The sequence below is a fragment of the Pipistrellus hanaki genome (assembly GCF_964339955.1).
Source record: "Pipistrellus hanaki genome assembly, chromosome: 7".
Taxonomy (NCBI): domain Eukaryota; kingdom Metazoa; phylum Chordata; class Mammalia; order Chiroptera; family Vespertilionidae; genus Pipistrellus; species Pipistrellus hanaki.
In genome coordinates this window covers 2,131,951-2,159,548 of record NC_140509.1, presented here as the reverse complement: position 1 = coordinate 2,159,548, position 27,598 = coordinate 2,131,951, and the positions used below count along the sequence as shown (strand labels likewise).

At 55.6% G+C, this 27,598-nt stretch overlaps 1 protein-coding gene and 1 long non-coding RNA gene across 4 annotated transcripts; both read right to left on the bottom strand.

Annotated features, from left to right (window-relative positions):
- Positions 1 to 1,768: 1,768 nt before the first annotated feature.
- ABCF1 (ATP binding cassette subfamily F member 1) lies at positions 1,769 to 25,115 on the bottom strand. Of its 3 annotated transcripts, none has more exons than XM_084890971.1 (25): positions 24,959 to 25,115; positions 12,886 to 12,932; positions 12,645 to 12,743; positions 12,409 to 12,523; positions 12,287 to 12,324; positions 12,100 to 12,207; positions 11,457 to 11,528; positions 11,275 to 11,379; positions 10,152 to 10,250; positions 9,860 to 9,982; positions 9,527 to 9,627; positions 9,358 to 9,443; positions 9,071 to 9,210; positions 8,844 to 8,992; positions 8,500 to 8,583; positions 8,215 to 8,339; positions 7,997 to 8,109; positions 7,703 to 7,874; positions 7,534 to 7,608; positions 7,375 to 7,445; positions 3,090 to 3,122; positions 2,836 to 3,004; positions 2,611 to 2,675; positions 2,467 to 2,539; positions 1,769 to 2,238 (listed from the first exon to the last, which is right to left on the bottom strand). In XM_084890971.1, the coding sequence occupies exons 1-25, from the start codon at positions 25,029 to 25,031 to the stop codon at positions 2,072 to 2,074; spliced, it is 2,502 nt and encodes an 833-aa protein (XP_084747097.1). In that variant the 5' UTR covers positions 25,032 to 25,115; the 3' UTR covers positions 1,769 to 2,071. The 3 variants fall into 3 exon arrangements, with proteins under 3 accessions (XP_084747097.1, XP_084747095.1, XP_084747096.1); XM_084890969.1 differs by having other exon boundaries at positions 12,409 to 12,535; positions 12,651 to 12,743; XM_084890970.1 differs by having other exon boundaries at positions 12,409 to 12,532; positions 12,651 to 12,743.
- On the bottom strand, positions 6,589 to 7,249 carry LOC311626109. Its single transcript, XR_014795641.1, has 2 exons — positions 7,195 to 7,249; positions 6,589 to 6,970 (listed from the first exon to the last, which is right to left on the bottom strand). It is a non-coding gene; the product is annotated as an uncharacterized lncRNA (long non-coding RNA).
- Positions 25,116 to 27,598: the final 2,483 nt, after the last annotated feature.

Here is a 27,598-nt window from a genome sequence, read left to right as displayed (position 1 = left end):
AGGCTCTTCTCCCCACTCCTCTGGTTCGCTGCTTCGCCTGCTCCAGCCCTGGCTTCCACCTCCCTTCCTCTGAGGTGCCTCATCACGCCACGTCAGGTCCCTTCCCTTGCCTCCAGGGGGTGCTCAGCCCGCCCCCTTCCCAGTGGCACAGCGGACTGCAGCTGCCGCTGCTGAGACAGGAGCCTCTGCCCTGGGGCAGCAGAGCTCCGGCCCTGGCCACAGCCGCAGCCCCCACTCCCGCCCCCTTTGACTCTTCCCGGCCACAGGGCTCTCCCGTTCCCTGGCAGCACTGACAAGACCCCTAAAATGCCTCGTGTGTTCCTAAAACAGTCCTATCCTGGCTGTCACTCCAACCTAGGATTTACCCTTCCATCATATTTATTTTATCTTTTATTGTTTAAAGTATTACATGTATCTCTTTTCCCCCACTGACCTTCCCCCAGCCTCCCCTACCCGCTGTGCATGCCCTCATCCCTCCCCACTCCCCGCGGGTTGTTGTCACCTAAGGAGCACTTTTTCCTGACTTTTCGTGTGGAATGGGGGGGACGACATTGCTGCGAGAGGGACACCAACTGGTTCCCTCCTGCACATCCCCCGACCAGGCTGGGAACTGAACCTGCAACCCAGGGACAAGCTCTCAACTGGAAAAGGAGCCCATGGCCCTTCAGTTCTACCTACAGAGCCATACCAGCCGGGCCGTCATCCTTTTTTAATTCTCTTGGAATTTTTTTCTTAAGGTATTACATGTGCCCCACTGCCCGCCCGCCCCCCCCACACACCCAGAGGACGGGAGAGGGCGGCCAACTTCCCTGTGAGCAATACTGACCGGCTGCCCCACGTGCTCCTGACTGGAGAGTGAGCCTACAGCTCGGTATGTGCCTTGACCAGGAATCAAACTCTCAACCTCAGTACACAAGACAGCACTCCACTGCAGCCCTAGCAGGTCTGGCTCATAGCAATTGTCCATGGACAGATGGACACTTAGCCTTTTATATATTTTAGATACTCTGGTGGAAGAAATAAAATTTATGCTCTTGTCCATTAGTTATTTTGGAACATCTGAAATCGGTGATCAAACACTTCAAATGACCTGGTGGATGTGGCTCAGCGGTTGAACCAGTCACAGTTTAGTTCCCAGTTAGGGCACATACCTAGGTTGCAGGCCTGACCCCCACCCCCAGGGGGGGGGGCGTTTGGTAGGTGGCCAATCAGTGATTCTCTCACCACTTAAAACCACACCCACCACTGCATTTGCATTTTACCTCCCCCGCCTACCTCTCCACTCTAACACAGGAGAAGCCATTCTAGCCCCTTTCTCTCATTAACTCCGCTTTGGTTTTCTTCCTTCCAAGCCTGAGCTATGCCTTGCCCCTAGGTTCCAAAAAGGGCTGTTCCCTCCTTATGCAAACCCTTCTTCTTCCTCAAGGTCACTCCAAGTGACCCTCCAATAACCACGCTCTGGACAGCCTTCCTTCTAGGAGCGAGCAACAGCCGAACCAGGAGCCACCTGCCGGCACCCGGCCACCTCGTGTGCTCGCTTCCTCCCGTCTCCCTGCCCCCGCGGGCCTGCACGCTCCCTCTCGGGGGCCTTGGGCAGTGAGGTCTGAGCGTCTGGGGGGGGAGGAGGGAGCTCCTTACCAGCCAGCACCACCCGGGGCAGCACCACCCCGGGCAGTGAGGCTGCAGGAGCCTTCGCCCTGGTGGGAAGCAAGGACTCTAACTGCTGCTGGGAAACAAACAGCAAAGCAAGACGCACAGTGGCAGTGCCTCCCCTGCGAACGGCAGCAGCGCCTCCTTTATTCCTCGGGGCACAGGGACACCCCCTCCCCGCAGAGTGGCCACAGCGTGGATCCACAGAAAAGCAGCCGCTCCGCCCAGGCCCTGGCCCCTCAGGTGGGCAGAGGTGGCGAGGACGGAGGGGCCTCGGGCACAGCCGTCTGGCCGGACGACCACGGTAACAGGGTCACGGCCTCTGCGGGCGCAGGTGCGGGCGCAGGCCCTCGGCCGGCCGAAGCGCGCGGGCCAGTCTCTCCGGCGCGGCCGTGGCCTGCGGGCCCCCGGGGGGAGGAGGTCACTCTCGGGGGCGGTTGATCATGACTTCCCCCAGGGCCTCCAGCACCTCCCGCTTGTAGTCCTCGAAGTCGCCGTCGATCTGGCCGACACTCTGCTCCTCCACCACCCACAGCTGGCAGCCCGTCTCGGTGATGAGCCGGGCATCGTGGCTGACAACGATCACGGCTGGAGGGGGAGCGGCAGTCAGGGGCGGGCGGGGGGGCGGGGGAGCGGCAGTCAGGGGCGGGCGGGCGGGGGGGGGGGCGGGCGGGGGAGCGGCAGTCGGGGGGGGGGGGCGGGCGGGCGGGGGAGCGGCAGTCGGGGGGGGGGGGCGGGCGGGCGGGGGAGCGGCAGTCAGGGGCGGGCGGGCGGGCGGGCGGGCGGGGGAGCCGCCGGGAAGGCGCGGGGACTCACCTCCCTTGTACTCGTTGATGGCCTCCCCCAGAGCGTCGATGGACTCGATGTCCAGGTTGTTGGTGGGCTCGTCCTGGGGAGGCGTTCCCACATGAGCGGCGGTGTGCCCCCCCTCAGCACGCCCCCCACATCCCGCTCACTCACCAAGATGAGGACGTCAGGCTCCCGACAGGCCAGCTCTGCAAACACCACTCGGGCCTTCTGCCCGCCTACGGCAGGGAAAGGACACCGTCACGCCTCTGAGCGCCCCCCGCCTGCAGGCCGAGTGGACGTGAGCTGAAGCCGCCGGCCCCGGCCCCGGCCCCGGCCCCTCCCCACGGTCACCGACAGCCTGGGCCGGTGCCGGGGAGGCCCCAGCGCGCGGCATACCGGAGAGTTTGCAGATCTGGATGGTGTGCGCATGGCTCTCCAGGCCGAAGCGGCCCAGGCACTTGCGGGCATCCTGGTAGGGCAGGTTGAAGGCCTGCTGCAGGTACTCCGTGGGCGTCTCCTCCATGTGCAGCTGCTCTGCATACTGCTGGTTGAAGAAGCCAATTTTCTGCCCCAAAAGAGAGGGAAGGGGTCAGGGAAGGCCCTGCTTCCTCTATCGGACTCTCATTCCCCAATTCCCCAAGACCGCTTACCAGCCGGTGGTTCTTTCTCATTTCCCCCCGAGTCTGCAAGGAAAGAGCGAGGGGTGAGATGGAGGGGAGAGCGTGACAGGCCGCAGCCTGACCCTCTGAAGGGGAGGCAAACAGGAGCCGGGGCCAGGGCCAGGCTGTCCTCCCCGGTGACATCGCACCGCACTCAGGCCGGGCCGGCCACAGCTCCGCGGCCTCGTCCCTCCCAGGGGTGGCCCGAGCCCCTTCTCCGGGCCCCAGGTCAGAGAGGGAAGGACAGGTCAGAGGGGGAAGGACAGGTCAGAGAGAGGGAAGGACAGGTCAGAGGGGGAAGGACAGGTCAGAGGGGGAAGGACAGGTCAGAGGGGGAAGGACAGGTCAGAGAGGGGGAAGGACAGGTCAGAGGGGGAAGGACAGGTCAGAGGGGGAAGGACAGGTCAGAGAGGGGGAAGGACAGGTCAGAGGGGGAAGGACAGGTCAGAGAGGGAAGGACAGGTCAGAGGGGGAAGGACAGGTCAGAGAGGGAAGGACAGGTCAGAGGGGGAAGGACAGGTCAGAGGGGGAAGGACAGGTCAGAGAGGGAAGGACAGGTCAGAGAGGGAAGGACAGGTCAGAGAGGGAAGGACAGGTCAGAGGGGGAAGGACAGGTCAGAGGGGGAAGGACAGGTCAGAGAGGGAAGGACAGGTCAGAGAGGGAAGGACAGGTCAGAGAGGGAAGGACAGGTCAGAGAGGGAAGGACAGGTCAGAGGGGGAAGGACAGGTCAGAGGGGGAAGGACAGGTCAGAGAGGGAAGGACAGGTCAGAGAGGGAAGGACAGGTCAGAGAGGGAAGGACAGGTCAGAGAGGGAAGGACAGGTCAGAGAGGGAAGGACAGGTCAGAGGGGGAAGGACAGGTCAGAGGGGGAAGGACAGGTCAGAGAGGGAAGGACAGGTCAGAGAGGGAAGGACAGGTCAGAGAGGGAAGGACAGGTCAGAGAGGGAAGGACAGGTCAGAGAGGGAAGGACAGGTCAGAGAGGGAAGGACAGGTCAGAGGGGGAAGGACAGGTCAGAGGGGGAAGGACAGGTCAGAGAGGGAAGGACAGGTCAGAGAGGGAAGGACAGGTCAGAGGGGGGGAAGGACAGGTCAGAGAGGGAAGGACAGGTCAGAGGGGGAAGGACAGGTCAGAGAGGGAAGGACAGGTCAGAGGGGGAAGGACAGGTCAGAGGGGGAAGGACAGGTCAGAGAGGGAAGGACAGGTCAGAGAGGGGGAAGGACAGGTCAGAGGGGGAAGGACAGGTCAGAGAGGGAAGGACAGGTCAGAGGGGGAAGGACAGGTCAGAGGGGGAAGGACAGGTCAGAGAGGGAAGGACAGGTCAGAGAGGGAAGGACAGGTCAGAGGGGGAAGGACAGGTCAGAGAGGGAAGGACAGGTCAGAGGGGGAAGGACAGGTCAGAGAGGGAAGGACAGGTCAGAGGGGGAAGGACAGGTCAGAGAGGGAAGGACAGGTCAGAGAGGGAAGGACAGGTCAGAGAGGGAAGGACAGGTCAGAGAGGGAAGGACAGGTCAGAGAGGGAAGGACAGGTCAGAGGGGGAAGGACAGGTCAGAGGGGGAAGGACAGGTCAGAGGGGGAAGGACAGGTCAGAGGGGGAAGGACAGGTCAGAGAGGGAAGGACAGGTCAGAGAGGGAAGGACAGGTCAGAGAGGGAAGGACAGGTCAGAGAGGGAAGGACAGGTCAGAGGGGGAAGGACAGGTCAGAGGGGGAAGGACAGGTCAGAGAGGGAAGGACAGGTCAGAGAGGGAAGGACAGGTCAGAGAGGGAAGGACAGGTCAGAGAGGGAAGGACAGGTCAGAGGGGGAAGGACAGGTCAGAGAGGGGGAAGGACAGGTCAGAGGGGGAAGGACAGGTCAGAGAGGGAAGGACAGGTCAGAGGGGGAAGGACAGGTCAGAGAGGGAAGGACAGGTCAGAGAGAGGGAAGGACAGGTCAGAGAGGGAAGGACAGGTCAGAGGGGGAAGGACAGGTCAGAGGGGGAAGGACAGGTCAGAGAGGGGGAAGGACAGGTCAGAGGGGGAAGGACAGGTCAGAGGGGGAAGGACAGGTCAGAGAGGGAAGGACAGGTCAGAGAGGGAAGGACAGGTCAGAGGGGGAAGGACAGGTCAGAGGGGGAAGGACAGGTCAGAGGGGGAAGGACAGGTCAGAGAGAGGGAAGGACAGGTCAGAGAGGGAAGGACAGGTCAGAGGGGGAAGGACAGGTCAGAGGGGGAAGGACAGGTCAGAGGGGGAAGGACAGGTCAGAGGGGGAAGGACAGGTCAGAGAGGGAAGGACAGGTCAGAGAGGGAAGGACAGGTCAGAGGGGGAAGGACAGGTCAGAGAGAGGGAAGGACAGGTCAGAGAGGGAAGGACAGGTCAGAGAGGGAAGGACAGGTCAGAGAGGGAAGGACAGGTCAGAGGGGGGGAAGGGGAGACCCGAGGGGAGAGGGCCCTTCCAACACTCTCCTGGAGGAAGGACATGCGAAGTCCCACAGGGCAGCACAGTGCCAGGTCCCAAGGGCAATACGTTGGGGAAAACTACACTCAGAGGCACAGCACCGGCCCTCAGCGAGAACTGGACAGCCTGCCTGCGCCAAACCCGTCCTGCGGCTGGGAGGCTGAGGAGGCCTACCCTCTGGTCCAGGCACAGCGGGCTGGGCACTGCCATCACGAGCCAGGAAACGCTCTCGGTGTGTATTATCTGGCAAGCCGCTGTGTGGCTCAGCCTGCGGGAGGTGGCCCGTCTGACTCCCGGTCACAGCCATGCCAGGCTGAAGGATTGATTGGGAGTGGGGGACATGCAGGAGGCAGCCCCTAGGTGTGCTCTCACATTGATGTCTCTTTTCTCTCTCTCTTCCTCTCTCTAAAAACCAATGAGCTATCATTTTTAAAAGTGTATATATATTCCTATTGATTTCAGAGAGGAAGTGAGGAGAGCGGTAGAAACATCAATGATGGGCCCTAGCTCATTTGGCTCAGTGGACAGTGTGTCAGCCTCTGGTCCCAGGTTTGATTCCGGCCAAGGGCGCATGCCTGGGTTGCAGGCTTGACCCCCAGTAGGACCTGTGCGGGAGGCAGCCAAACAGTGATTCTTTGTCGTCATTGACATTTCTCTCTCTCCCTCCCTCTTCCTTCCTCTCGAAATCAATACAAATATATTAAGAACTAGAGGCCCAGCGCACAGATTCATGCATGGGTGGGGGTCCCTCGGCCTGGTCAGCTATCAATGCCTATTGGGAGGCCAGCTGCCCAGGGAGGGATGGCGGGAGGTTGGCCTGAGCCGTCTCCCCTCCCCCCAATTGGAGCCCAGGGAAATGGGGCTACATGAGAATGGCGGGCTGGGGGGAGGGGCCATAGGAGCACACTGACCACCAGGGGGCAGCTCCTCATTGAGAGTCTGCCCCCTGGCGGCCAGTGTATGTCACAGTAACTAGTCGACTGGTCAGGTAAAATTGCTTAGGCTTTTATAGAAACAGATAATAAAAGATTATAAATATATTTTAAAAAAAACACACAAACATCAACGATGAAAGAGAATCACTGATCAGCTGCTACCTGTATGTCCCCTACTAGGGATTGAGCCTGCAACCTGGGCACATGCCCTTGCCTGGAATGAAACCTGGGACCCCTCACTCTGCAGGCCAATCCTCTATCCATTGAGCCAAACCAGCTAGGCAATAAGCTGTTCTTTAAAATATAAATAAATAAATGAGCTGGCTTAAAACAATTCATGTGATAGTTCACTTATGTTAAAAAAAAAAAAAAAAAACAGCTGAAACCGGTTTAGCTCAGTGGATAGAGCGTCAGCCTGCAGACTCAACGGTCCCAGGTTCAATTCCAGTCAAGGAATCCGGTAGGGGGTGTGCAGGAGGCAGCTGGTTGATGTTTCTCTCTCATGACGTTTCTAGCTCTCTATTCTTCCTTCCTCTCTGTAAAAAATCAATAAAATATGTTTTCTTTAAAAAATGACATCTGGTGTCAACAGCGCCTCCCTAGAAAACCTTATCATTAAAAAAAACAAGAACAAAGCATAAAGGTGGTGCACATTTGCAAAGGTAAAAAGGAGAAAGCTGTCTACCAAAATTCTTCTCTAGACTTGACTTGTGCCATCCACGCCATTCTGCACGTCACGTGTTTCCTGCAAGCCCCCACCCTCCTGGCTCTCCGCCCCCTGCAGCCCACAGGGACAGGAGCCCCTGCAGCTGTGTTCCCTCTGCCCCCAGCCCCCCAGGCCAGCCTTGGGAGCCGTTCCCCTCAGTGCCCCCACCGCCCCCTGCGGCGCCACAGCACCCACCGGCGTCAGCTTGCCCGTCAGCAGCAGGAGCAGGGTGCTCTTCCCCACACCGTTAGGGCCCACGATGCAGACTGCCGGGAGCAAGGCAGGTGGTCAGAGAGGCCCCACACGCTCCCTGCGGCCCCGCCTGCCTCCTCTGGCCACCCAACACCAACTCACTTCTTGAGTCCATGTCGATGCCAAAATCCAGGTTCTTGAAGAGTGGTTTCTGCCCCTCGTAGCCAAACGTCACACCTGAGGCAGGAGAGGAGGCGGCTCCATCTCTCCCCGCTCCCCTCCAGCGCCCCGTGTCCCGGCTCGTTCCGCCCCGCTGCGGGCCTGGGCTCACCGTGCAGGCCCAGCACAGGAGGGCTGAGCGGCGGGGGGTTCGGGAACGTGAAGCGCACAGTGTACTCCTTGGGGCGCTTCAGGAGCTCAGGGGCCTCCTGCGACTCCTCATCCTGGTTTTTCCGTCGGCATTTCTGCTGCTTCCGAGTCAAGGCTTCCTTCGTTTGCTTTTCCTGCGGAGAAAGGGGGAGGGTGGAACACTCACTGCACAGTGGCCCCCGAAAGGCAGGCTGGTGTCGAGCGGCTCTGCCTCCTCTCCTGAAGAGCCCAGCTCAGGAGACCGACCCCGCCTCACCGCCTGCTTGGTGGACTTGCCGCCCGCCTTCAGCTCCTTCAGCTTCTTCTCCTGCTTCTCATACTGCTTCAGCAGCTCCTTCTGCTTCTGCTGGTACATCTTCTTGAAGGTCACTGGGCGGGAGAGGATGCACACCAGTGAGTGCCCCTCTCCCAGCAGCCGAGGGCAGTCAGGACTGAGGGCGGGGTGGGGTGGGGTGCGTGGACGGGCCCACTCACTGTAGTTGCCCCTGTAGTAGTGGAGCCGCTGGGCGTCGAGGTGGATGATGTCGGTGCAGACGTCATCCAGGAAGCCCTGGTCGTGGGAGACGATGAGCAGCGTCTTGCGCCAGCCCTGCAGGTAGCTGGGTTTTAGAGCAGAGTGTGGAAAGGTCACAATGGTCACGTCAGGGCTCACTGGGCAGCAGACAGGAGAGGACGGAGAGGGAGGGCCGGCGGGGGCGCTGGAGGCAGCGGTGCACGGCAGTGCTGGGGCCAGGCCGAAGGCCAGGGCGAGGGACGCACTTGTTGAGCCAGATGACGGCATTGAGGTCCAGGTGGTTGGTGGGCTCGTCCAGCAGCAGCAGCGTGGGCTCCATGAACAGCGCTCTGGGGAGGGCGGGCGGTCCGGGCAGGGTCAGCGGGGAGACCTGTTCACAGGACCGAGCAGCCCCAGGAGGCGGAGCCCGAGACCCGGAACACCCTCCCAGGCTCTCCTCAGCGGAGCCCCTGTGCAGAGGGCATCAGCCACGGCCCGGGAGAGGAGGAGGAGCCTGGGCCGACAACGCCCAGGACGGGAGAGCCTCGGCAGGGCGGAGGAAGGGAGAGGGCGGGCGGTTTGAGGCGGGCGGTGGGGGGGGCAGCCCCACCTGGCCAGGGAGACACGCATGCGCCAGCCTCCCGAGAACTTCTGTGTGGGCCGATTCTGCATTTCAGGATCGAAGCCCAGACCGGCCAGGATCCGCCGGGCTTTGGCCTCTGCGGCTGCCGCGCCGGTAGCCCGCAGCTCCTCGTACACCTGGGAGAGGGAGAGGAGGTCACAGGCCGCGGTCACAGGAACCCAGGGGCCCAGCCGGTGAGCCTGCGAGTCCTTTACCTTCTCCAGCCGCTCGGCCGCCGTGTCGTCGCCCTGCTCCAGCTGCCCCTGCAGCTGCCGCTCCTCCTCCAGCAGCTTCAATCGCTTGGTGTCGGCGCGAAGAACAGCCTGTACCGCCGGCGTGTCGTCCGCTACCACCTCTGGGGGCGGGAGGGCAGTCAGCCACCCGGGGCCCTTCAGTGCCATGTCTGGTCGGCCTGCCCCTGCCCAGCTCTACGCGCCCGCACTCCGCCCGCTGAGCTTCCCTTCCAGCCCCGTCACAGCGGCCCGGCGCCGGCCCGGCTCACCCTGCTCACACAGCAGCACGTCGATGTTGGGGGGGATGCTCAGGGCGCGGTTCGCGATGTGCTTGAGGAGGGTGGTCTTGCCCTTGCTGGGAACGAGAGTATCAGGACCGGCCGCACCGAGAAAGTTCTCTCTTCCTCCGGCCTCGCCCCGTCCCAGCCCCCGCCTCACCCGTTGGGCCCCACCAGCCCGTAGCGGCGGCCGGCCACGATGTACAGGTCCGCGTTGACGAACAGCTCCTTGCCGTGGGCGGAGATGCTGAACTTCTCCAGCTGCGGCCACCAGGGGAGCGGTGCGGAGGGAAGGGATGGGAGGACAGTGGCACAGCCTCTCCCTGCAGGGGACCCCTGGAAGGGGGCCTCCTGCACAGCCCTCCTCCTCCAGGCCCTCCCCGTCCCCGCCCTGCCAGCGCCCAGCCTGCCCCACCCCCTTCCCTCCCAGGCAGGCCCTCTTGCTCAAGATGGAGGACTCAGGTGCCGGCCCTGCCCACAGGGAGGCGCTCACCTTGATGTCGGACGCGTTCTCCAGCATGGCCTGGCGGGAGGACACCTCCGCCTGGGACACGGAGAAGTCGTTCTCGGCGGCGTGGGCTGCCTTCAGCGAGGCCACCTGGCGCTCGTACTCCATCTGCGGAGACCGCCGCCGTCACCGCGGCCGCCATGGCACCGGCTCACCTGCTGGTCCCGCCGAGGCGGCCCACCACGCTCCCCTCCCTGTCCCCACGCTCCCGGGTCCTCGAGCTGAGCTTAAAACACCCAATTTTCCTCCTTTACCCACTCGGAATCCAAGCACTTACCTGCTTCTTCAGCTTTTTCTTCTCTTTTTTGCTAAGGTGGGCATAGGGATCATCGGCCTTCGGCTCCCCTTCGTCCTCCTCCCCTTCCTCCTCTGAGCCCTGAGAACCAGGGAGTGTGAGACCAGGCCCTGCGCCATCCCCGCCAGCTCCTCCTCTGCACCCACCGCATCTCCCTCGTCCGTCTGCCACCGAGGGGGACGCTCCTGCACCCAGAGCTGCCAGCACCATGCACCAGGTGTCACTGCAGTGCACACCGGGACCTGCAGAGGTCTGGAAGCCCTGCCAAGGCGCTGCGGGTGCAGCACGCCAGGACGGGCAGCACTGGGCCCACGGACTGCAGGGGGCCCCGCGGACGAGTAACTGAGGACGAGGAGGAGGAAGACGTACTCCAGGCCACACACAGACGCCCGAGTCCAACGCCAGGTCTCCCTCTGGGTCAGGGGCTGCAGCCCATGGCCTGTTTTTCTATGGCCCCGAGTTAAGAATGGTTTGGCCAGAGTGGTGTGGCTCACTGGTTGAGCATCAACCTACAAACCAGGTCACCGGTTCGATTCCCAGTCAGGCACATGCCCAGCTTGAGGGCTCGATCCTGGTGGCAACTGTGCAGGGGGCTGGTCAATGTTTCTCTCTCCCTTCCTGTCACTCTGAAAATCAGTAAAAACGTAATTTTTAAAAAAAGAATGGTTTTTACATGTTCAAAGAGTTGTTGTTTTTTTTTAAAAAAAAGGAGGAACCGAGGCCAGAGTCCCATCCTGACAGCTGTGTCCTGGTGTGCTCGAGTTCTCGGAAAACCTGCTGGTCTTGGCTCAGTGGGAGGCAGCAGGTGCCCCTGGGGTGCCCAGATCAGAAACCGAGGCTGCCAGCTCCTACCCAGATGGAGCAGGTTGCCTGCCACCTTTCCTCACACTCATTAGGGAGCTGGTACCTGCCACAGTGGGTTATGACCCTTTTCTCTATTCTAAAAGAAGAAACAAAAATTTAAAAAATAAAGTAAAAAAGAAAGGAAGAAGAATATACATCAGAGATGCAGGTGGCCTATAAAGCCCACTCCTTTACAGAAGTCTGCCCACTCCGTGGGGCGAAGAACAGCTCCCAGACCCCGGAGCCTCCACCGGACACACACCTGCTCTGCCCTCTTGGCCTTCTCCTTCCCTTGCTTGGACGGCTCCTTTTTTGTTCGATCTTCTCCGTCCTCTTCTCCTTCGTTGTCCAGAGCGGAAAACTTGCTCTGAGGGTAACAGAGAGCAGGCTGAGGAAATGCTCACGCTCTGAGACCAGCCCCTCCCCTGCGCCTCCCTCGCTCACCTTGGCTTTCCCTGCTGACTCCTCTTCCTGCCCCCTGGTGCCCTTGAGTCCTGGCTGTTCCTCAGACACAGCCTGGGGAGGACATGAGACACACACACACACACACACACACACACGCTAATTTGTTAACAAGCCTTCCTCCGGGTCTAGGATGAGGAGTTCACTGCGCTGAGTGGGACTAGGGAGAAGTGAGACCAGGACCACCCTCGCCTCCACCGTGAGACCAGAGAGCAAAGAGGGAGCGAGAGCGTGAGCTACAGGGTGGCAGCGCTGGAGGATCCTCGAGGGCAAACCCGGGAGGGACGGAGGGGCTGGAGGGGCGTCGGGGAAGACGGAGGACAAAGAGCAAAGGCTGCACAGGCGGCCGCGGGCCGAGGGGGTCAGGCCCTCTGAAAGGCATGCACACGGGACACTCCAAGTGGAAGAGCAAAGACTTGATGGCCTTTGTTTTAGATCTTGACTTTGAAAGCAATAGAACCACTAGATTTCCAAGCTATAAAAAGTATTCTAAAAAGCTGATTTCGATAGTTTAAGCAAGACAGACTAGAGGAGCCAGCCCGGGAGCAGGAACTCGCACCAGCGATTGGCACACCACGGCCAGAGGCGCTCCTGGTGGGCGCCCCTCACAGGCCATCGCTGTCACCTTATTGATGCGGTTCTTCTCCGGCTTGGCAGGCTTAGGAGGCTGCTTTTCTTCCTCCTCCTCCTCATCACTCTGATCCTGAATCAGGGCTGCAAACGCGTTGCCTCCCTGGGGAAAGAAAGGGCAGGAGAAGTCACTGGATGATCAGGACTGCACACAGGAGGCCTTTTACCGAGAGATGGCTTACCTTGGCTTTCTTCCCTCCTCGGGATTTCAGCGCAGGAACTGAAATGACAGAGCAGTAAGATGAGGCAGGAAGAGAATGAGGACTCCTGGATGGAGGAATGAGGCGCCCTCCCCCACCATTACCGTCTCCCTCGTCGTCACTGGCGGGCACCGAGAGCTTCTGCAGGCGCTCCAGGAGTTCCTTCTCCTCGCCATCATCATCCACATCCTTCTTCCTCCGGCCTTTCCGGGTGTCTCGCTTCTTTTTCTGCTGCTAAAAGCAGAGACTGAGTTGGAGGCGCAGGTCCCCCTTGCCCCTCTGCCTCAGAGCGCTCCTCTCAGCTGCACCACGTGGTGGCAAGGCCTGGCGGGCTCAACACTTGTACCTGCTGCTGCTGCTGCTGCTGCTGCTCCTTCTCCTTGCGCGCTTTCTCTTCTTCCCCAGCCTGTTTATCTTCTACCGCCAGCTCTTCAAAGAACTGGCAAGAGTTCAGGTACAGGTCAGCAGGGCCCAGATGGCCAAGCCCTCCCTCCCATCCACGCCTGCTTCCTCCCCAGACCTTCCAATTCCTTCACATAGAAACCCTGGATCAAGTTCACCCTCAACCCTCATTTCCTCACCGTCTTCTTGTTCTTCTTGTCCTTCTTCCCTTTCTTCACCACTCTGTCTAGAAGGCGAAGCAGACATTGTGAATGTTCCCCTGCAAATTCGAAGCAGCCTGATCTCCCCTGCAAAGACCTCAAATGGCCCTGACCCGTTTTTACTGTTTTTTCTCCTTCAATTGTCATTCTTTACACATGTGCACTGTCGCACACGACAGACAGAGGTGGCTGGTCTAGGCAGCAGTCGGGAGGGAGAAAGCAGAATTCCGAGAGTGAAGGTTGAGATGGGAATGGAGACAGAGCAGTTTGAATGACTCCAGTATTTGTAGCTAGCAAAACTGGGCGACCAGCACCACTCATTAACTTGAGGTCCTGCAACCCGAGGCAGAGCCAAGAGCTATGCATTCTGCTGGGACACGGTGTCTGTGAAACCACAGCCGCAGAGGGCTCTGGAGGACATGGACACCGGGTCCACACCCCACGTCTCTGCTCGCTCAGCGCTCAGCCCACATCGCACCGGTCACACGGGGCACAGGCTGCCATCGCAGCCGCCCGCGGCTCTCCGGGCGCAGAGGGGAAGTCGGTAGGAGTTTTCTGACTGAACGAATTCCAGTCTTCCATTCGGTCTATCCAGTTCCCCTGAAGGCAGTGAACTACGTCTACCATCAGACTGGAAGGCAACCAGCAGCTTTGAGACTTCTCTTCACGTCTAGGTCTGTCTGCCATCACATTCCCTCCAAACCATGCCATCCAATCCAAAAGCACTCCTGTAATCACTTAGCTTTAAGAAATAAAAGCCACCAACAACAAACAAAAAAACTAATGGCTTTCTGCTATCACAGTAAGTACTGCTCAGACCAGAATTCCATGTAACCCACAGCCATCGTTTATCTAGGGAAATTATATTTTGTCTTTTTCCTCTCTATCTACTAGGGAAATTTTAATGTGCATCTACTACGTCCCAAACTGATGACTGATGAGGCCAATCCCTTCCGACTAAAAGGCCCCACCCCACCCTCTCTGCTATAGCTGTTTCCCTACCAATGTCCTAGACGGTGGCTTCTCCTGGCTCCTTGATTTAGCCCCAGGCATGCTGAAGCCCTCCATCCAGAACACGTTTCACAATTTAGTCTCTGCACTGGGTGACTAGTGTGACAGAGTGGCAAAGATGTGCAGGAGAAATAATGAAAGGCTTCGTATGCTACGAGAGGCCCGGTACACGAATTCGTGGGGTCCCTCAACCTGGCCTGAGAGACCAGGCCAAAACCAGCTCTCCTACCGAAACTGGCTCTCTGACATCCCCTGAGGGGTCCCGGATTTCAAGAGGGCGCAGGCCAGGCCACTGGTGCACAATCAAAGCTGGGGAGGGAAATGGGAGGTTGTCCAGCTGGGGAGGCCTCAGGAGGACTCCAGGGCGTGTCCGGCCCATCTCGCTCAGTCCCAATGGGCCAGACCCCAGCAGCAAGCTATCCTACCAACTGGAGCATCTGCCCCCTGGCGGTCAGTGCACATCATAGCAAGCGGTAGAGTAGCCTTAACATATCATTAGCATGTTACACTTTGATAGCCTTTAACATATCATTAGCATGTTACACTTTGATTGGTTGAACAGACGACTGGACACTTAGCATATTAGGCTTTTATTACAGAGGATTCCAAGGAATCTAATCCTAAAAATATTATGGAGGATCCATTGAGGTACAGAAGAAGAAAAGACATGATCAGCTCATCCTGCTAGTATCTAGGAATGACAAAGCCCAGATGCTATTTTCTCCCCAAGGACTAACCCAACAGTCCCACCTCTCCTTTTAAATCTCTTGTAAACACCACTCTGACCCTCCTGGCTACAGGGAGGAAAGCCTTGCACAAGATCAATGGTGAGAAAGCAAACACACCAAGGAACAAGATAAGGCTGAGGGTGGCTAAAGCTGTTATCTCCTCCCCCTTACATATCACTCAAACTGCTCCTAGCTTCACCAATAAAGCTTTACTTAACCTTACAATTCTCCTTCAGTCACGGTTTTCTATCCTGTCTTCTGAAAAGCACAGTCCATACCACCTCCTTGTCTCCTACTCCTTTTCAGACATCCTACAATCCGCTTTGGAAATCACCTCCTAATGATACTTTTTTTTTTTTTTTTTTTTTTTTTTAATATATGTTTATTTTGTTACTAATAATTGTAATGATGTATTAGTTTCAAAGACTGTTTTAGCACTGGGAGGCTTATGGTCACAAGATGTTTTTTTTTTTTGTTTGTTTTTTTTTTAATAAGTTTTTATTTTTCATATTATTACAAATGTTCCTCCCCCCCCCCCCACCATTGCTCTCCTCCACCAGGTTGCCACCCCACCCTCTGCCCTTTCCCCTCTCCCCATTGTCCTCATCCATAGGTGCACAGTTTATGTTCAGTCTCTTCCCACGCCCCCCTCTCCCCTTTTCCCCAAGAATCGTCAGTTCACTCCCCTTCCATACCTCTGATTCTATTATATTCAACAGTTAATATTGTTCATCAGATTTTTTTAATTTCCTTGGTTTTTAGATTCACTTGTTGATAATTACGTATTTGTTGTTCATAATTTTTATCTTTGTTTACTTTCTCTTCTGAAAGAACCCCCTTCAGCAATTCATATAATTCTGGTTTGGTGGTGATGAACTCCTTTAGCTTTTTTTTATTAGTGAAGCTCTTTATCTGGCCTTCGATTCTGAATGATAGCTTTGCTGGGTAGCTTATTTTTGGCTGTAGGTTCTTGCTATTCATCACCTTGAATATTTCTTGCCATTCCCTTCTGGCCTGCATGGTTTCTGTTGAGAAGTCAGCTGACAATCGTATAGGTGCTCCTTTATAAGTTACTACCTTCTTTGCTCTTGCTTCTTTTAATATTCTCTCTTTATCTTTTGCTCTTGGAATTTTAATAATGATGTGTCTCGGTGTGGTCCTCTTTGGATTCCTTTTGTTTGGAGTTCTGTGCGCTTCCTGGACTTGTAAGTCAAATTCTTTCACCAGGTGGGGGAAGTTTTCTGTCACTATTTCTTTCAGTATGTTTTCGATATCTTGCTCTCTCTCATCTTCTGGAACCCCCATAATTCTGATGTTGGTTCGCTTGAAGTTGTCCCAGAGGTTTCTTACATTATCTTCAATTTTCTGGATTCTCTTGCCTTCTAGCTTCTGTGGAGGAGTGTCTTCTGGCTCTTTATGTTCCAAATCTTTGACTTGATTCTTGCGATCTTCCCTTCTGTTTTTAGGACTCTGTAGAATATTTTTTATTTCAGACAATGTATTCTTTATTTCTTGTTGATCCCTTATCATTTCTTGTTGACTCCTTATTAATTCTAGTTGATCTCTTTTCATATCCTCATAGGCCTTATCCATCTTTTCTAGGAAATTCTTGAAAAACCTTATAAGCGTAGATTTGAACTCTATATCCAGACGCTTTTTGTTCTCCATTTCTTTCGTTTGTGATCTATTTTGTTGTCGCATTTCGCAGTTACAGATGGGACGGGGTTTCAGGGTGGAGCCTGCAGCTTTGGCTTCCGTCAGCCCCGCCCTATGCGGGTCCTTCAGTGCTCGCTGCCGGCGCCTCTGAGAGAAAGGTGCCCTCGATTTTCGCCTGCTGCCAAACAGTCTATGCTCTCCCACAATGAGCCCGGTATTGGGGTTCAGTTCAGTTGGAAGTGGAGTTGGAGGTGGCGTTCACAGCAGTCTGGAGCCCCAGTCTCCTTCCCGTCAGGGCAATCCCGCGGCACAGCCGACCGTCCCTTCTCTGGGGGCAGTGTGCGCGCCTCCGGGACCTCCTTTCTCCGCTACCCCGGGGTTCCGACTTACAGCCCAGCTCCCTATGGCTGAGCCTGAGTCCCCGGGGTCTGGCCCAGAACTGGGGTTCAGAGCAGTTGGGGGCCCAGCACAGTCGGAGTGTTCCCTTTCCGCTAGGGAACGCCCGCCAGGCACTCGGCCTCCCTCCTCTCCGGCTCCGTCCTCTTCGCGTGCGCCGCGTGTCTCCGTACCTTAGGCTTTTACAGCTCCTCCGTGCTTCCTTCTGGTTTTCTCCTTGCTTCTTGTTGTAGGATTTCCAGTCAGTCGACTTTCCTGTAGTTCTGGGTAATGTCCATTTTATATTTTAGTTGTATTTTATTAAAATTGTTGTGTGCGGCTGCGGCTAGTTGCCTACCCGAGCAGCCATCTTGGATTCTCCTCCTAATGATACTTTTGACAAAGTTGCTGCTGTCTCCTTAACTGTTCAGCCTAAAAAGTACATTTTTAGTCTGGATTTGCTCGACTTCTCTGCAACATTCCATGCTACGTACCTTTTACTTCTCTCCCCTCCTCATTTAACGACAGGAACCCTTCTTGCTCCTGGTTTGCCTCTCAGTTCTCTCCCTGCCTCCTTTCTCTATTTCCCTTCATTGTTGAGATTATTTTGGATCTTCATCTCCTGCCCCCTTTTGCTTCAATCTGCATTCATATCCAACACTTCAACCATACTCAACTGTATCTTCCCTTTTACTTATTTTTAAAATATGTTATTGATTTTCTACAGAGAGGGAGGGAGAGGGATAGAGCTAGAAACATCGGTGAGAAACAAACATCCATTGGCTGCCTCCTGCACACCCACTCCGGGCATGTGCCCGCAACCAAGGGACAGGTCCTGGACGGGACCCTTGAGTCCGAAGGCCGACGCTCTATCCACTGAGCCAAACCTGCCACGTCGCAACTTTCCTTTTAGTATAGATCTCTCTCTACAGCCGTTCAACAGGCTCTCCCCTGCCATTTCCTCTTAGAAATTCCACAGAAAGTTCCAATTCAGGATTAAAAACTTACCTCGTACCACTCCCCACCCTATAGCACATACTACTTTTTAAAAAATATATATATTTTATTGTTTTTTTACAGAGAGGAAGAGAGAGGGATAGAGTTAGAAACATCCATGAGAGAGAATCATCGAACCTGGGACCTTCCAGTCCGCAGACCGACGCTCTACCACTGAGCCAAACCGGTTTCGGCAACACATACTACTTTTAATTAATACTCTATTGCACGCTGGGTTCCTTAAGCTAGTGTCAGCCCTAATTCCTCTCTCTTCCATCACCAGAATCCAGTTCTGGCCAATGCCGTTTCCGTGATCGCTGGTTAGTCTTCACACACAGGCAGTGGGAGTGGCAGCAAAGGCCTGGGAACAGGGGCCCCACTCTTGCTATGTCTCATCTGGGTCATGGAGAGACGCTGCAAGTCTCCCTGCCTCTGCTCGCTACCTGTTCAAGCTGTTCGCCACTGCTCAGTATTGTGGGGGTGAACTAACTGTATCTTCCCTTATGCACCTCCATAGGTCTTAATGCTTTAGGATTAAACTCATAAGTGTACAAAGCCTTTCATTATCTGTGTCCACATCTTTCCAACTTGGCACACAGCTTCCTTTGCTTGGAATAATCTTCCCCTGACAAACTTGGACTGATCCTCTAAGAATGGAACTTAGCTGAAACCAGTTTGGCTCAGTGGATAGAGCATCAGCCTGCGGACTGAAAGGTCCCCGGTTCGATTCTGGTCAAAGGCATATATACCTTGGTTGCAGGCACATCCCCATTAGGGGGTGCGCAAGAGGCAGCTGATCGATGTTTCTCTCATCAATGTTTCTAACTCTCTATCCCTCTCCCTTCCTCTCTGTCAACAACCAATAGAATATATTTTTTTAAAAAGAATGGAACTTAGCTCACACACCCTGGGGCGTTTGCTAACACTCCATGCCTGTCCGAGTAGCTGCCTCTTCTCCCCTCCCCAGCTCTGCAGCGTTCCCAAGCTCCTCATAAAACACTGCCGGCCACGGAATGACTACCGCTCTGTCCCCTCCACTGGGCTGGGTGCCCCTTCAAAGCAAGGCTTGCTTCTTTTTAAAAATTATTAATATTTTTATCGTTGGTAGCATTAGATATCTCCATCCTTTCCCTCCCTCCCACCCTGCCCACAGGCCTCACTAGCTTGTCTTTTTTGTTGTTGTTAATCCTCATCCAAGAATGTTTTCCCATTGATTTTTTAAAAGTGGAGAGGAGGTAGGGAGGGGGAGAGAGAAGCAGACATTGGCTGGTTGCCTCCCACAGGTGCCCCAATCTGGTTGGGAATCGAACCCACGACCTTTCTATTGACAGGCTGATGCTCTAATCACTGAAACACATTGGTCAGGCCCTAAACCAGTTTGGCTCAGTGGATAGAGCTTCCACCTGCGAACTGAAGGGTCCCGGGTTCTATTACGGTCAAGGGCATGTGCCTTGGTTGCGAACACGTCCCCGGTGGGGGGTGTGCAGGAGGCGGCTGATCGATGTTTCTCATTGATGTTTCTGACTCTCTATCCCTCTCCCTTCCTCTCTGTAAAAAAATCAATAAAATACATACATATATATATATATATTTTTTTTTAATTATTATTATTATATTTTTTTTTTTTGCAAGAAAAGCAAACTGTTTATTTACACCTCGGTCTGTACACAAGTTGCCGAGGGGCCTGCCTCTGAGAGCCTGTTTCTTTTTGGCTCACAGCCTTGGGGCCTCACCCCACTCTCCTCCCCTGGGGCCTGGAGGCGGAGGTCTCCCCTGAGCCCGAGGGCTGAGAGCTAAGCCGGCTTCCAGATGGAGGCTCCTGGGGCTAAAGACTCAGGTGGGCCGAAACCGGTTTGGCTCAGTGGTGGAGCATCTGTCTGCGGACTGAAAGGTCCCAGGTTCGATTCCGGTCAAGGGCATGTACATTGGTTGCGGTCACATCCCCAGTAGGGGGTGTGCAGGAGGCAGCTGGTCGATGTTTCTCATCGCTGTTTCTAGCTCTCTATCTCTCTCCCTTCCTCCTCTCTGTAAAATATCAATAAAATATATTTAAAAAAAAGAAGAAAAAAAAAGACTCAAGTGGGACCCGAGTCGAAGCCATCCACAACCCCTTGGACCTGAGGCCACACGTGCAGCTTATTCCAGTGGAACCCCCTTCCCCAGCCCCTCCCCGAGGAGACCCAGCTGAGAGCTGGGATGAAGGGAGCCAGCAGGCTGCGAGGGCCTCTGCAGCCACGCCCGGTGTGGCCTCGGTCCCCACAGCAGTGGGGGATTTAATGGCACCAGTGGCACCCGGGGCTGAGCACCGTCAGCAGATGAGGGAGAGCTTGGCAGCTGTTACCGGCAGGTGGGGCAGCGAGAAGCCTCTTCCTCTGCCCACATGTCCGCAGCCGTTCTGGACACCAGGGCAGCGGGGGCGGGGCCTCTCGGATGGGCCCCAGACTGGGCGGTGCTCTACCGTCTATAAACATTGACACGGACACTGACACCGACACCGGAGAGGTTCCACAAAGCCACCCTTTCTGCTGCAGGCTAGACGAGGGACCCCCAAGCTTCAGACCGGAGTGGAAAAGTCTGCGCGCTGGGACCCGGGAAAGCGGGCCGGACGTGGCGAGGCACGCGGACACGTGTGCAGCACCATGTACACGTTTACAGCTCGGGAAGGGCCGGGGACGGGAGGGCGTAGAAAAGGGGGCAGTGGGGGGAGAATCCAAGATGGCTGCTCGGGTAGGCACCTAGCCGCAGCCGCACGCAACAATTTCAATAAAATACAACTAAAATATAAAATGGACATTACCCAGAACCACAGGAAAGTCAACTGACTGGAAATTCTACAACGAGAAGCAAGGAGAAAACCAGAAGGAAGCGCGGAGGAGCTGTAAAAGCCCAAGGTACGGCGACACGCGGCGCGTGCGGAGAGGACGGAGCCCGAGAGGAGGGAGGCCGAGTGCCTGGCGGGCGTTCCCTAGCGGGAAGGAGATAAACACTCGGACTGTGCTGGGCCCCCGACTGCTCTGAACCCCCGTTCTAGGCCAGACCCTGGGGACCCAGGCTCATCCAGAGGGAGCTGGGCTGTAAGGCGGTACTCGGGGAAGCAGCGAAAGGAGGTCCCAGAGGCGCGCACACAGAAGGGCCGGCCGGCTGTGCCGTAGGACTGCCCTGGCGGGAAGGAGACAGGCTCCAGACTGCTCTGAACGCCACCTCCAACTCCACTTCCAACTGAACTGAACCCCAGTTTCGGGCCCATTGCGGGAGAGCTTACACTGTTTGGTAGCAGGCGAAAATCGAGGGCACCTTTCTCTCAGAGGCGCTTGCAACAAGTACTGAAGGACCCTGAGTCTCAGGAGTCGCATAGGGCGGGGCTGACGGAAGCCAAGGCTGTAGGCTCCACCCTGAAACCCCGCCCCATCAGGAAAGCTGCCTGCGAAAATGCCTAAACCAAATAGATCACAAACGAAAGAAATGGAGGACAAAAAGCGACTGGATATAGAGTTCAAAACCACACTTATAGGGTTTTTCAAGAGACTCCTAGAAAAGGCCGATAAAATAAATGAGACCTATGAGGATATGAAAAGGGATCAACAAGAAATGCTAAGGGATCAACAAGAAATAAAGAATACATTGTCTGAAATAAAAAATATTCTACAGAGTCCTAAAAACAGAATAGAAGATCGCAAGAATCAAGTCAAAGATTTGGAACATAAAGAGCCAGAAGACACTCCTCTGCAGAAGCTAGAAGGCAAGAGAATCCAGAAAATTGAAGATAATGTAAGAAACCTCTGGGACAACTTCAAACGATCCAACATCAGAATCATGGGGGTCCCAGAAGATGAGAGAGAGCAAGATATCGAAAACATACTGAAAGAAATAGTGATAGAAAACTTCCCCCACCTGGGGAAAGAATTGGACTTACAAGTCCAGGAAGCACACAGAACTCCAAATAAGAGGAATCCAAAGAGGACCACACCAAGACAAATCATAATTAAGATTCCAAGAGCAAAGGACAAAGAGAGAATATTAAAAGCAGCAAGAGCTAAGCAGGTGGTTACCTATAAAGGAGCACCTATACGATTGTCAGCTGATTTCTCAACAGAAACCATGCAGGCCAGACGGGAATGGCAAGAAATATTCAAGGTGATGAATAGCAAGAACCTACAGCCAAAAATACTCTACCCAGCAAAGCTATCACTCAGAATCGAAGGTCAGATAAAGAGCTTTACTAATAAAAAAAAGCTAAAGGAGTTCATCACCACCAAACCAGAATTATATGAATTGCTGAAGGGGGTTCTTTCAGAAGAGAAAGTAAATAAAGATAAAAATTATGAACAACAAATACGTAACTATCAACAAGTGAATCAAAAAACCAAGGAAATTAAAAAAAAAAAATCTGATGAACAATATTAACTGTTGAATATAATATTGTAGAATCAGAGGTATGGAAGGGGAGTGAACTGATGATTCTTGGGGAAAAGGGGAGAGGGGAATGTGGGAAGAGACTGAACATATAAACTGTGCACCTATGGATGAGGACAATGGGGAGGGGGGAAAGGGCAGAGGGTGGGGTGGGAAGGGGGGGGAAAGGAACACTTGTAATAATATGAACAATAAAAATTTATTAAAAAAAAAAAAAAAAAGAAAGAAAAGGGGGCAGTGGGGAGCCCCGCACAGGGTGACAGGGCAGAAAAAGGCACAAGGACGATGACGCCAAACCACGTGGAAAAAGGCAGCCTGGGCAGCACGCAACAGCGGGTCCCGGGCTCGGGGTCCTGGGACAAGAGCACTCAGGTCCTGCAGGGGGACCGGGTGTCACTCCCAGCCACCCCTCCTGGGGGGCTTGGGGCAGGCATCCTCCGGTTACAGTCCCAATGGGAAGAGAAGCACAAGGTCAGAACAACAAAGTCATGGCCATCAAGCTCCACCAGGGTTTACGCTTTCAGAAACAACTTTCTAGGAGGTAGTCTATTTTTCCTGGGGAGCAGCCATGGTGCTGGCCGCCTGCTCCCGCCCGCTCATGCACACACAGAGCAGGAGGGCAGGACCCAGAGGTGCCCGGGTCCGGGAAGGGAGGGACCTGCTCAGGGCGGCGGGGAGGCCATGGCCCCTAGCCTGAGCCCCGCACGCAGCAGGCATGCCCCCCATCTCCCCGCCTGGATGTCAGCCCTGGGGGCTGCCTGGTCACAGAGGAAGGAAGGCTGGGAGGTGAGAGTGGAATGGCCTCTCCTCAATCTAACACCCTCCTCGGGCCTTTAAAAGAGTGGCTGCAGATCTGCCGGGACAACAGTCATTTCCTCGTCTGGTGACCATCCAAAAACTTCCCGTTCCAATCACGTCTAAGATTAGCCCCTCTCCCCCGCCTGCAGAGCACAAAGAGGGCTCATTTCTCCGATGCACAGGCCCAGGAGCCCTCAGGGTAACCAAAGCCCACACGGCCCTCCGGAGGGGCCAGCGAGCAGACTCCCGGTGCAATGGCACCTGGGGCCTCCTGACTGTGGGCTGGTGTCGGATTGGCTACTCACAGGGGAGGAGATGGGGCATCCCTGACCCACCCGAGGAAAAACCCACTGTTTCTGAGGCCACTCCGTGCTGCTGCTGCTCCTCCTTCCCCACTGCCGCCGCCCACTGACTGCCTCTGCCCACTGACTGCGGGCACACCTGCCCATCACGACTGCTAACCCTCAGGCTGGTGAGAAGGGCTGGATTCGCCAGTTCCTGAAGGCATCTGGCCTGGCATCCTGGGGTCAAGGGATCTGCTAACTCCTTGCCATCCGAAATCACCTCAGGAAAACCCACCAGCCGCCCAGCAGCCCGCCCTGGTACCCAGCACCTGGGTTAGCAAGCCCGAGGGCCACTTCCTGCCTGGCTGCCAGGCCCAGCCCCGGCTGCACATCAGCAAACCTGGGAGCACCTCCAGCGTCTGGAAGCCTGGCCACCCCGGGGGCAGTGAAACCCCAACGTGGAAAGGGGGGAGGGTGCTGTCAGCCCGTCAAGAGAATTTTTAAATCTCCCCGGCTGAGAACCACCCTGTCAGGTCCAAGGGCTTGGGAAGGTTCTCGAGCTGTGTTCTTAATAGGTCAGAAGTCAGGTCACGCTAAAGAAATGCCCCTCGTACAATTCGGCGAGAATCTAACACATTTAAAAGAAAACGTCTTGTCGAACTCTGGCCGTGCCAAAATTATTATTCTTTTTTTTTTTTTTTTACTACAACTTTATTTCTTATACCTTCCCACAGAGTGGGGCCTCCGTTCCATTAGCTTCTGTGGATAAAACTCATGTGCCGGCTCGGCGAGCTCTGTCTGGCTTTGAGCTGAGGCAAGGACAGGCCAGTGTCATGCACAGCGGGCGTCCCTGCAGAAGCCCCCCTAGGGCAGCGGTCGCCAACCGGTGGTCCGCGAGGTCGGAAAGGTTGGCGACCCCTGCTCTACGTGCTGCTGGTCCCTACCTGGGTTTAGCAAAAACCAAAACCAAAACCCACACAGGCCACCCAGGCAATTCAGTCACCTGGGGTATTTTACACCTTCCAGAAGCCTGGACCACCCCCACACCCATGAAATCAGAACCTCTGGGGATTTGGGCCCCAGATCAGAATTCCAAAAACCTCTCCATTTCGTGGAATATACGTCTACTAAAAATGATATCGTTTACCTGAAACTCAAAGTGAACTGGGCACCCTGGCTGCTGAGAGCCGGGACTGAGAGCCGGGCAGGCAGCCCCGGGACCTGCCAGCTGGCACCCGCCTCCTCAGGGCAGCTTTCAAGCACGGAAGAGCTTTTAAAAAGTGTGATCTTAAAAAGCCAACCGGCCAGACGAGGCTTTGTAAGAGGAATGCTGGCTGACGTCAGAGGCTGGGTTTAACTTGAGGTGTGTCACGTGGAGTTCGGCCTCGTTTTACAGCCCGCCCTCTTCCGGAGACCCTGGGCCAGCACCAGGTCCTGAGGGCCTTCCTTTTTTAAAGAAGAAAGAGCCAAGAAGGAGCCGCCCGCTGGAGGAGGAGGTGGGGTGCTGGCTCCGAGAGGCCGGGCGGGCTCCTCTCTTTCTGGGCGGAGAGCAGGGGGTGCGCGCTCTCACTGCCGCCCCTCTCCCGGCTCCAGGCGCCTCCCGTCTCTCCCAGGCGCTCTGAAGCTCGTGCGCCACACGTGTCACCTTTCCCTTCGCCTCCACCCGGCCCGCCGCGGCCGGCAAAGGCTCCGCCCGTGCACGCATGCGCAGGAGCCCGCGGGGCCGGCGCGGCCGCGACCCTCTAAAGCCGACCCTCCCTGTCCCCTCCGCGCCCCGGCCACGAGCCTCACCTGCGGCGCTCGTGCTCTCTCCGTCCCCGACCCACTCGGGCTCCGGCGGCTGCTGCTTGGGACCTTTCGGCATCGCGGCGGCAGGCACGGTTACTCTGGCGGCGCCGGGTGCTATTTCCGCTTCCGGTAGCGTGGGTCTAGGAATTGGGCCGCACCTCCACACTGTCCCCGCCCCCGGGCGGTTCACGTAACGCGACTTAGAGTCATCTTGGGGGCGTGCCCGCGGCGGAGGGGCGTGCCCGGGGCGGAGGGGCGTGCCCGCGGCGGAGGGGGCGTGCCCGCGGCGGAGGGGCGTGCCCGCGGCGGAGGGGGCGTGCCCGCGGCGGAAGGGCGTGCCCGCGGCGGAGGGGCGTGTCCGCGGCGGCGGGGAGTGCTGGACGGGCGGGATCCTCAGCAGAGCGTTTTTGAAGGTCTGGGCAGCCATGCTGGGGATCCCTGACGTCGCATCACTACTTCCTGACGAGTAGGAAGGCCTGGACGCAGCTTCTTCTCTTTTTAAGTGGTTGCTACTTCCGACCAGCCCCCTACGTCTGCGTGAGGGACCGAAAGGCGCAGTGTCTCCGGAGGACTTGTCGATCTGGTGTTGAGGTGTCCAGCTCCCATGGTGCTGTGGAGCGTTTTGGGAAAAGCTTTCCTAGCTGTAGTATACAATAGCATGCACATACAATGAATTGGCAGGCAGACTGCAAAACGTACATTCTGGCCTATATACACTCACAACCAAGCTTTGGGTTCACTTCTAACACTACCACTTAGCAGGTGTGGCAGCACGTGCCTGTCAGCCCTGTCCGCTCCCATTCTCTCCTTAAGCCACTAGGTCATGCCTTTGTCTCCACCGTGGCCTGAAGTCGCCCTTGCTAAGGGTCAACAGATCAGGGTCAGTTCTCAGTCCTTTCCCTTCTCTCTCCTAGCAGCCTGTGATACAAATGGTCACCCCCTCTTGCCTTTGCTTTCTTTCGGGACACTGCTGTCCTGGTTTCCTTTCCATCTCCATGGCTGCCCCTTTCCCCTCTTCCTGGTGCCTCCTCCTGAAGTCTAGATGTTGAAATATTTTGGGGCCCATTATTGGACACTTTTAAAACATATTTTATTGATTTTTTACAGAGAGGAAGGGAGAGAGATAGAGAGCTAGAAATGTCGATGAGAGAGAAACATCGACCAGCTGCCTCTTGCACACCCTCTACCGGGGATGTGCCTACAACCAATGTACATGCCCTTGACCGGAATCGAACCTGGGACCTTTCAGTCCACAGACCAAGGCTCTACCACTGAGCCAAACCGGTTTCGGCGGGACACTCTTCTTTAAAAAAAATATTGATTTTTTTTTTTTTTTTTTTTTTTTTTACAGAAAGGAAGGGAGAAGGATAGAAAGTTAGAACCATGGATGAGCGAGAAACATCTATCAGCTGCCTCCTACACATCCCCAATTGGGGATGTGCCCTTGACTGGAATCAGACCTGGGACCTTTCAGTCTGCAGGCCGACGCTCTATCCACTGAGCCAAACTGGTTTCGGCATGGACACTCTTCTTTATGTGAATCTATTACCTCATGTCTTTATTTTTTTATATTCTTAAATTTTTATTTATTTTTATTTATTTCAGCGAGGGGGAGGAGAGGGAGAAATAGAAACATCAATGAAACAAACATTGATGGCTGCCTCTTGCATGTCCCCTACTGGGCATTCAGCCTGCAACCCCAGCTCCTGCCCTGACAGGGAATCCAAGCATGACCTCCTGTCCATGCTCAACTACTGACCAGCACCAGCCAGGCTGTCTAACGATTTTAAATGTCATCCATAAGTGGTGAAGATCCCCACATGTCTCTTGTTGCTCTCAACCTCTGCCTTAAGCTTCAGACTCAGGAATCCAATTGCTTATTGGACATCCTGAGATCTGATAAACTATAGGAAGCAGTTATAGGGTTAAGCCTCGAAGTGACCTGCTGGCAAAACCACAGACAGGTCCCAGCTTAGAGGGCACACCCCTCAGCATAATTAAGCTTGACCTGTGACTTCTGCCTAGCTCTTTCCTGGGTAGCTAATGGGCTATGGGAGGGGCAGTAAGTGCTGCCAAAAGGCGTGAAACTTACAACAACATTGTAAATTACTTTGTTTATCTATGGTTATAAAATAAGCCATCAGCTTGCAGTCTGGATCTGTTCTGAGGCCTCAGCCAGGCACAGAAGATCCACCTAGACCCAGCTGATTCTCTTGTCTATCTTTATTCTTCATCCTTCACCGCCCTCCCTCTGGTTCGCCAAACCCTTGGCTGTGCTGGCACAGCACAGTGGCGCCCAATGTGGGCTGAGTTCGCCCCAGTGGACTCAATGCAGACCTGAGTGTGAGGGAACTGCAACTGTCAGGTGAACGGAGGCCCTGAGGCTGCCCACACAATGAGTAAGGTAGGGGTGTAGTACTGGCTTCGGGTAAAGCATGGGAAATTCAGGCTCACAGGGAAAGAATGTATGCGTATCTATGCTTAAGGCTATGCTCCAAGCAAGGGGCTGTTCTGTGAGGTATGAACAGCTTTTCAATTTTTTGGATTTTGTGAGTAAATCCTGCCCATGATTTTCTGAGGAAGAAAAGGTAAATATAGAGGCATGGGAGAAGGTAGGAAACAACTTTGCGGTCATTATATGGC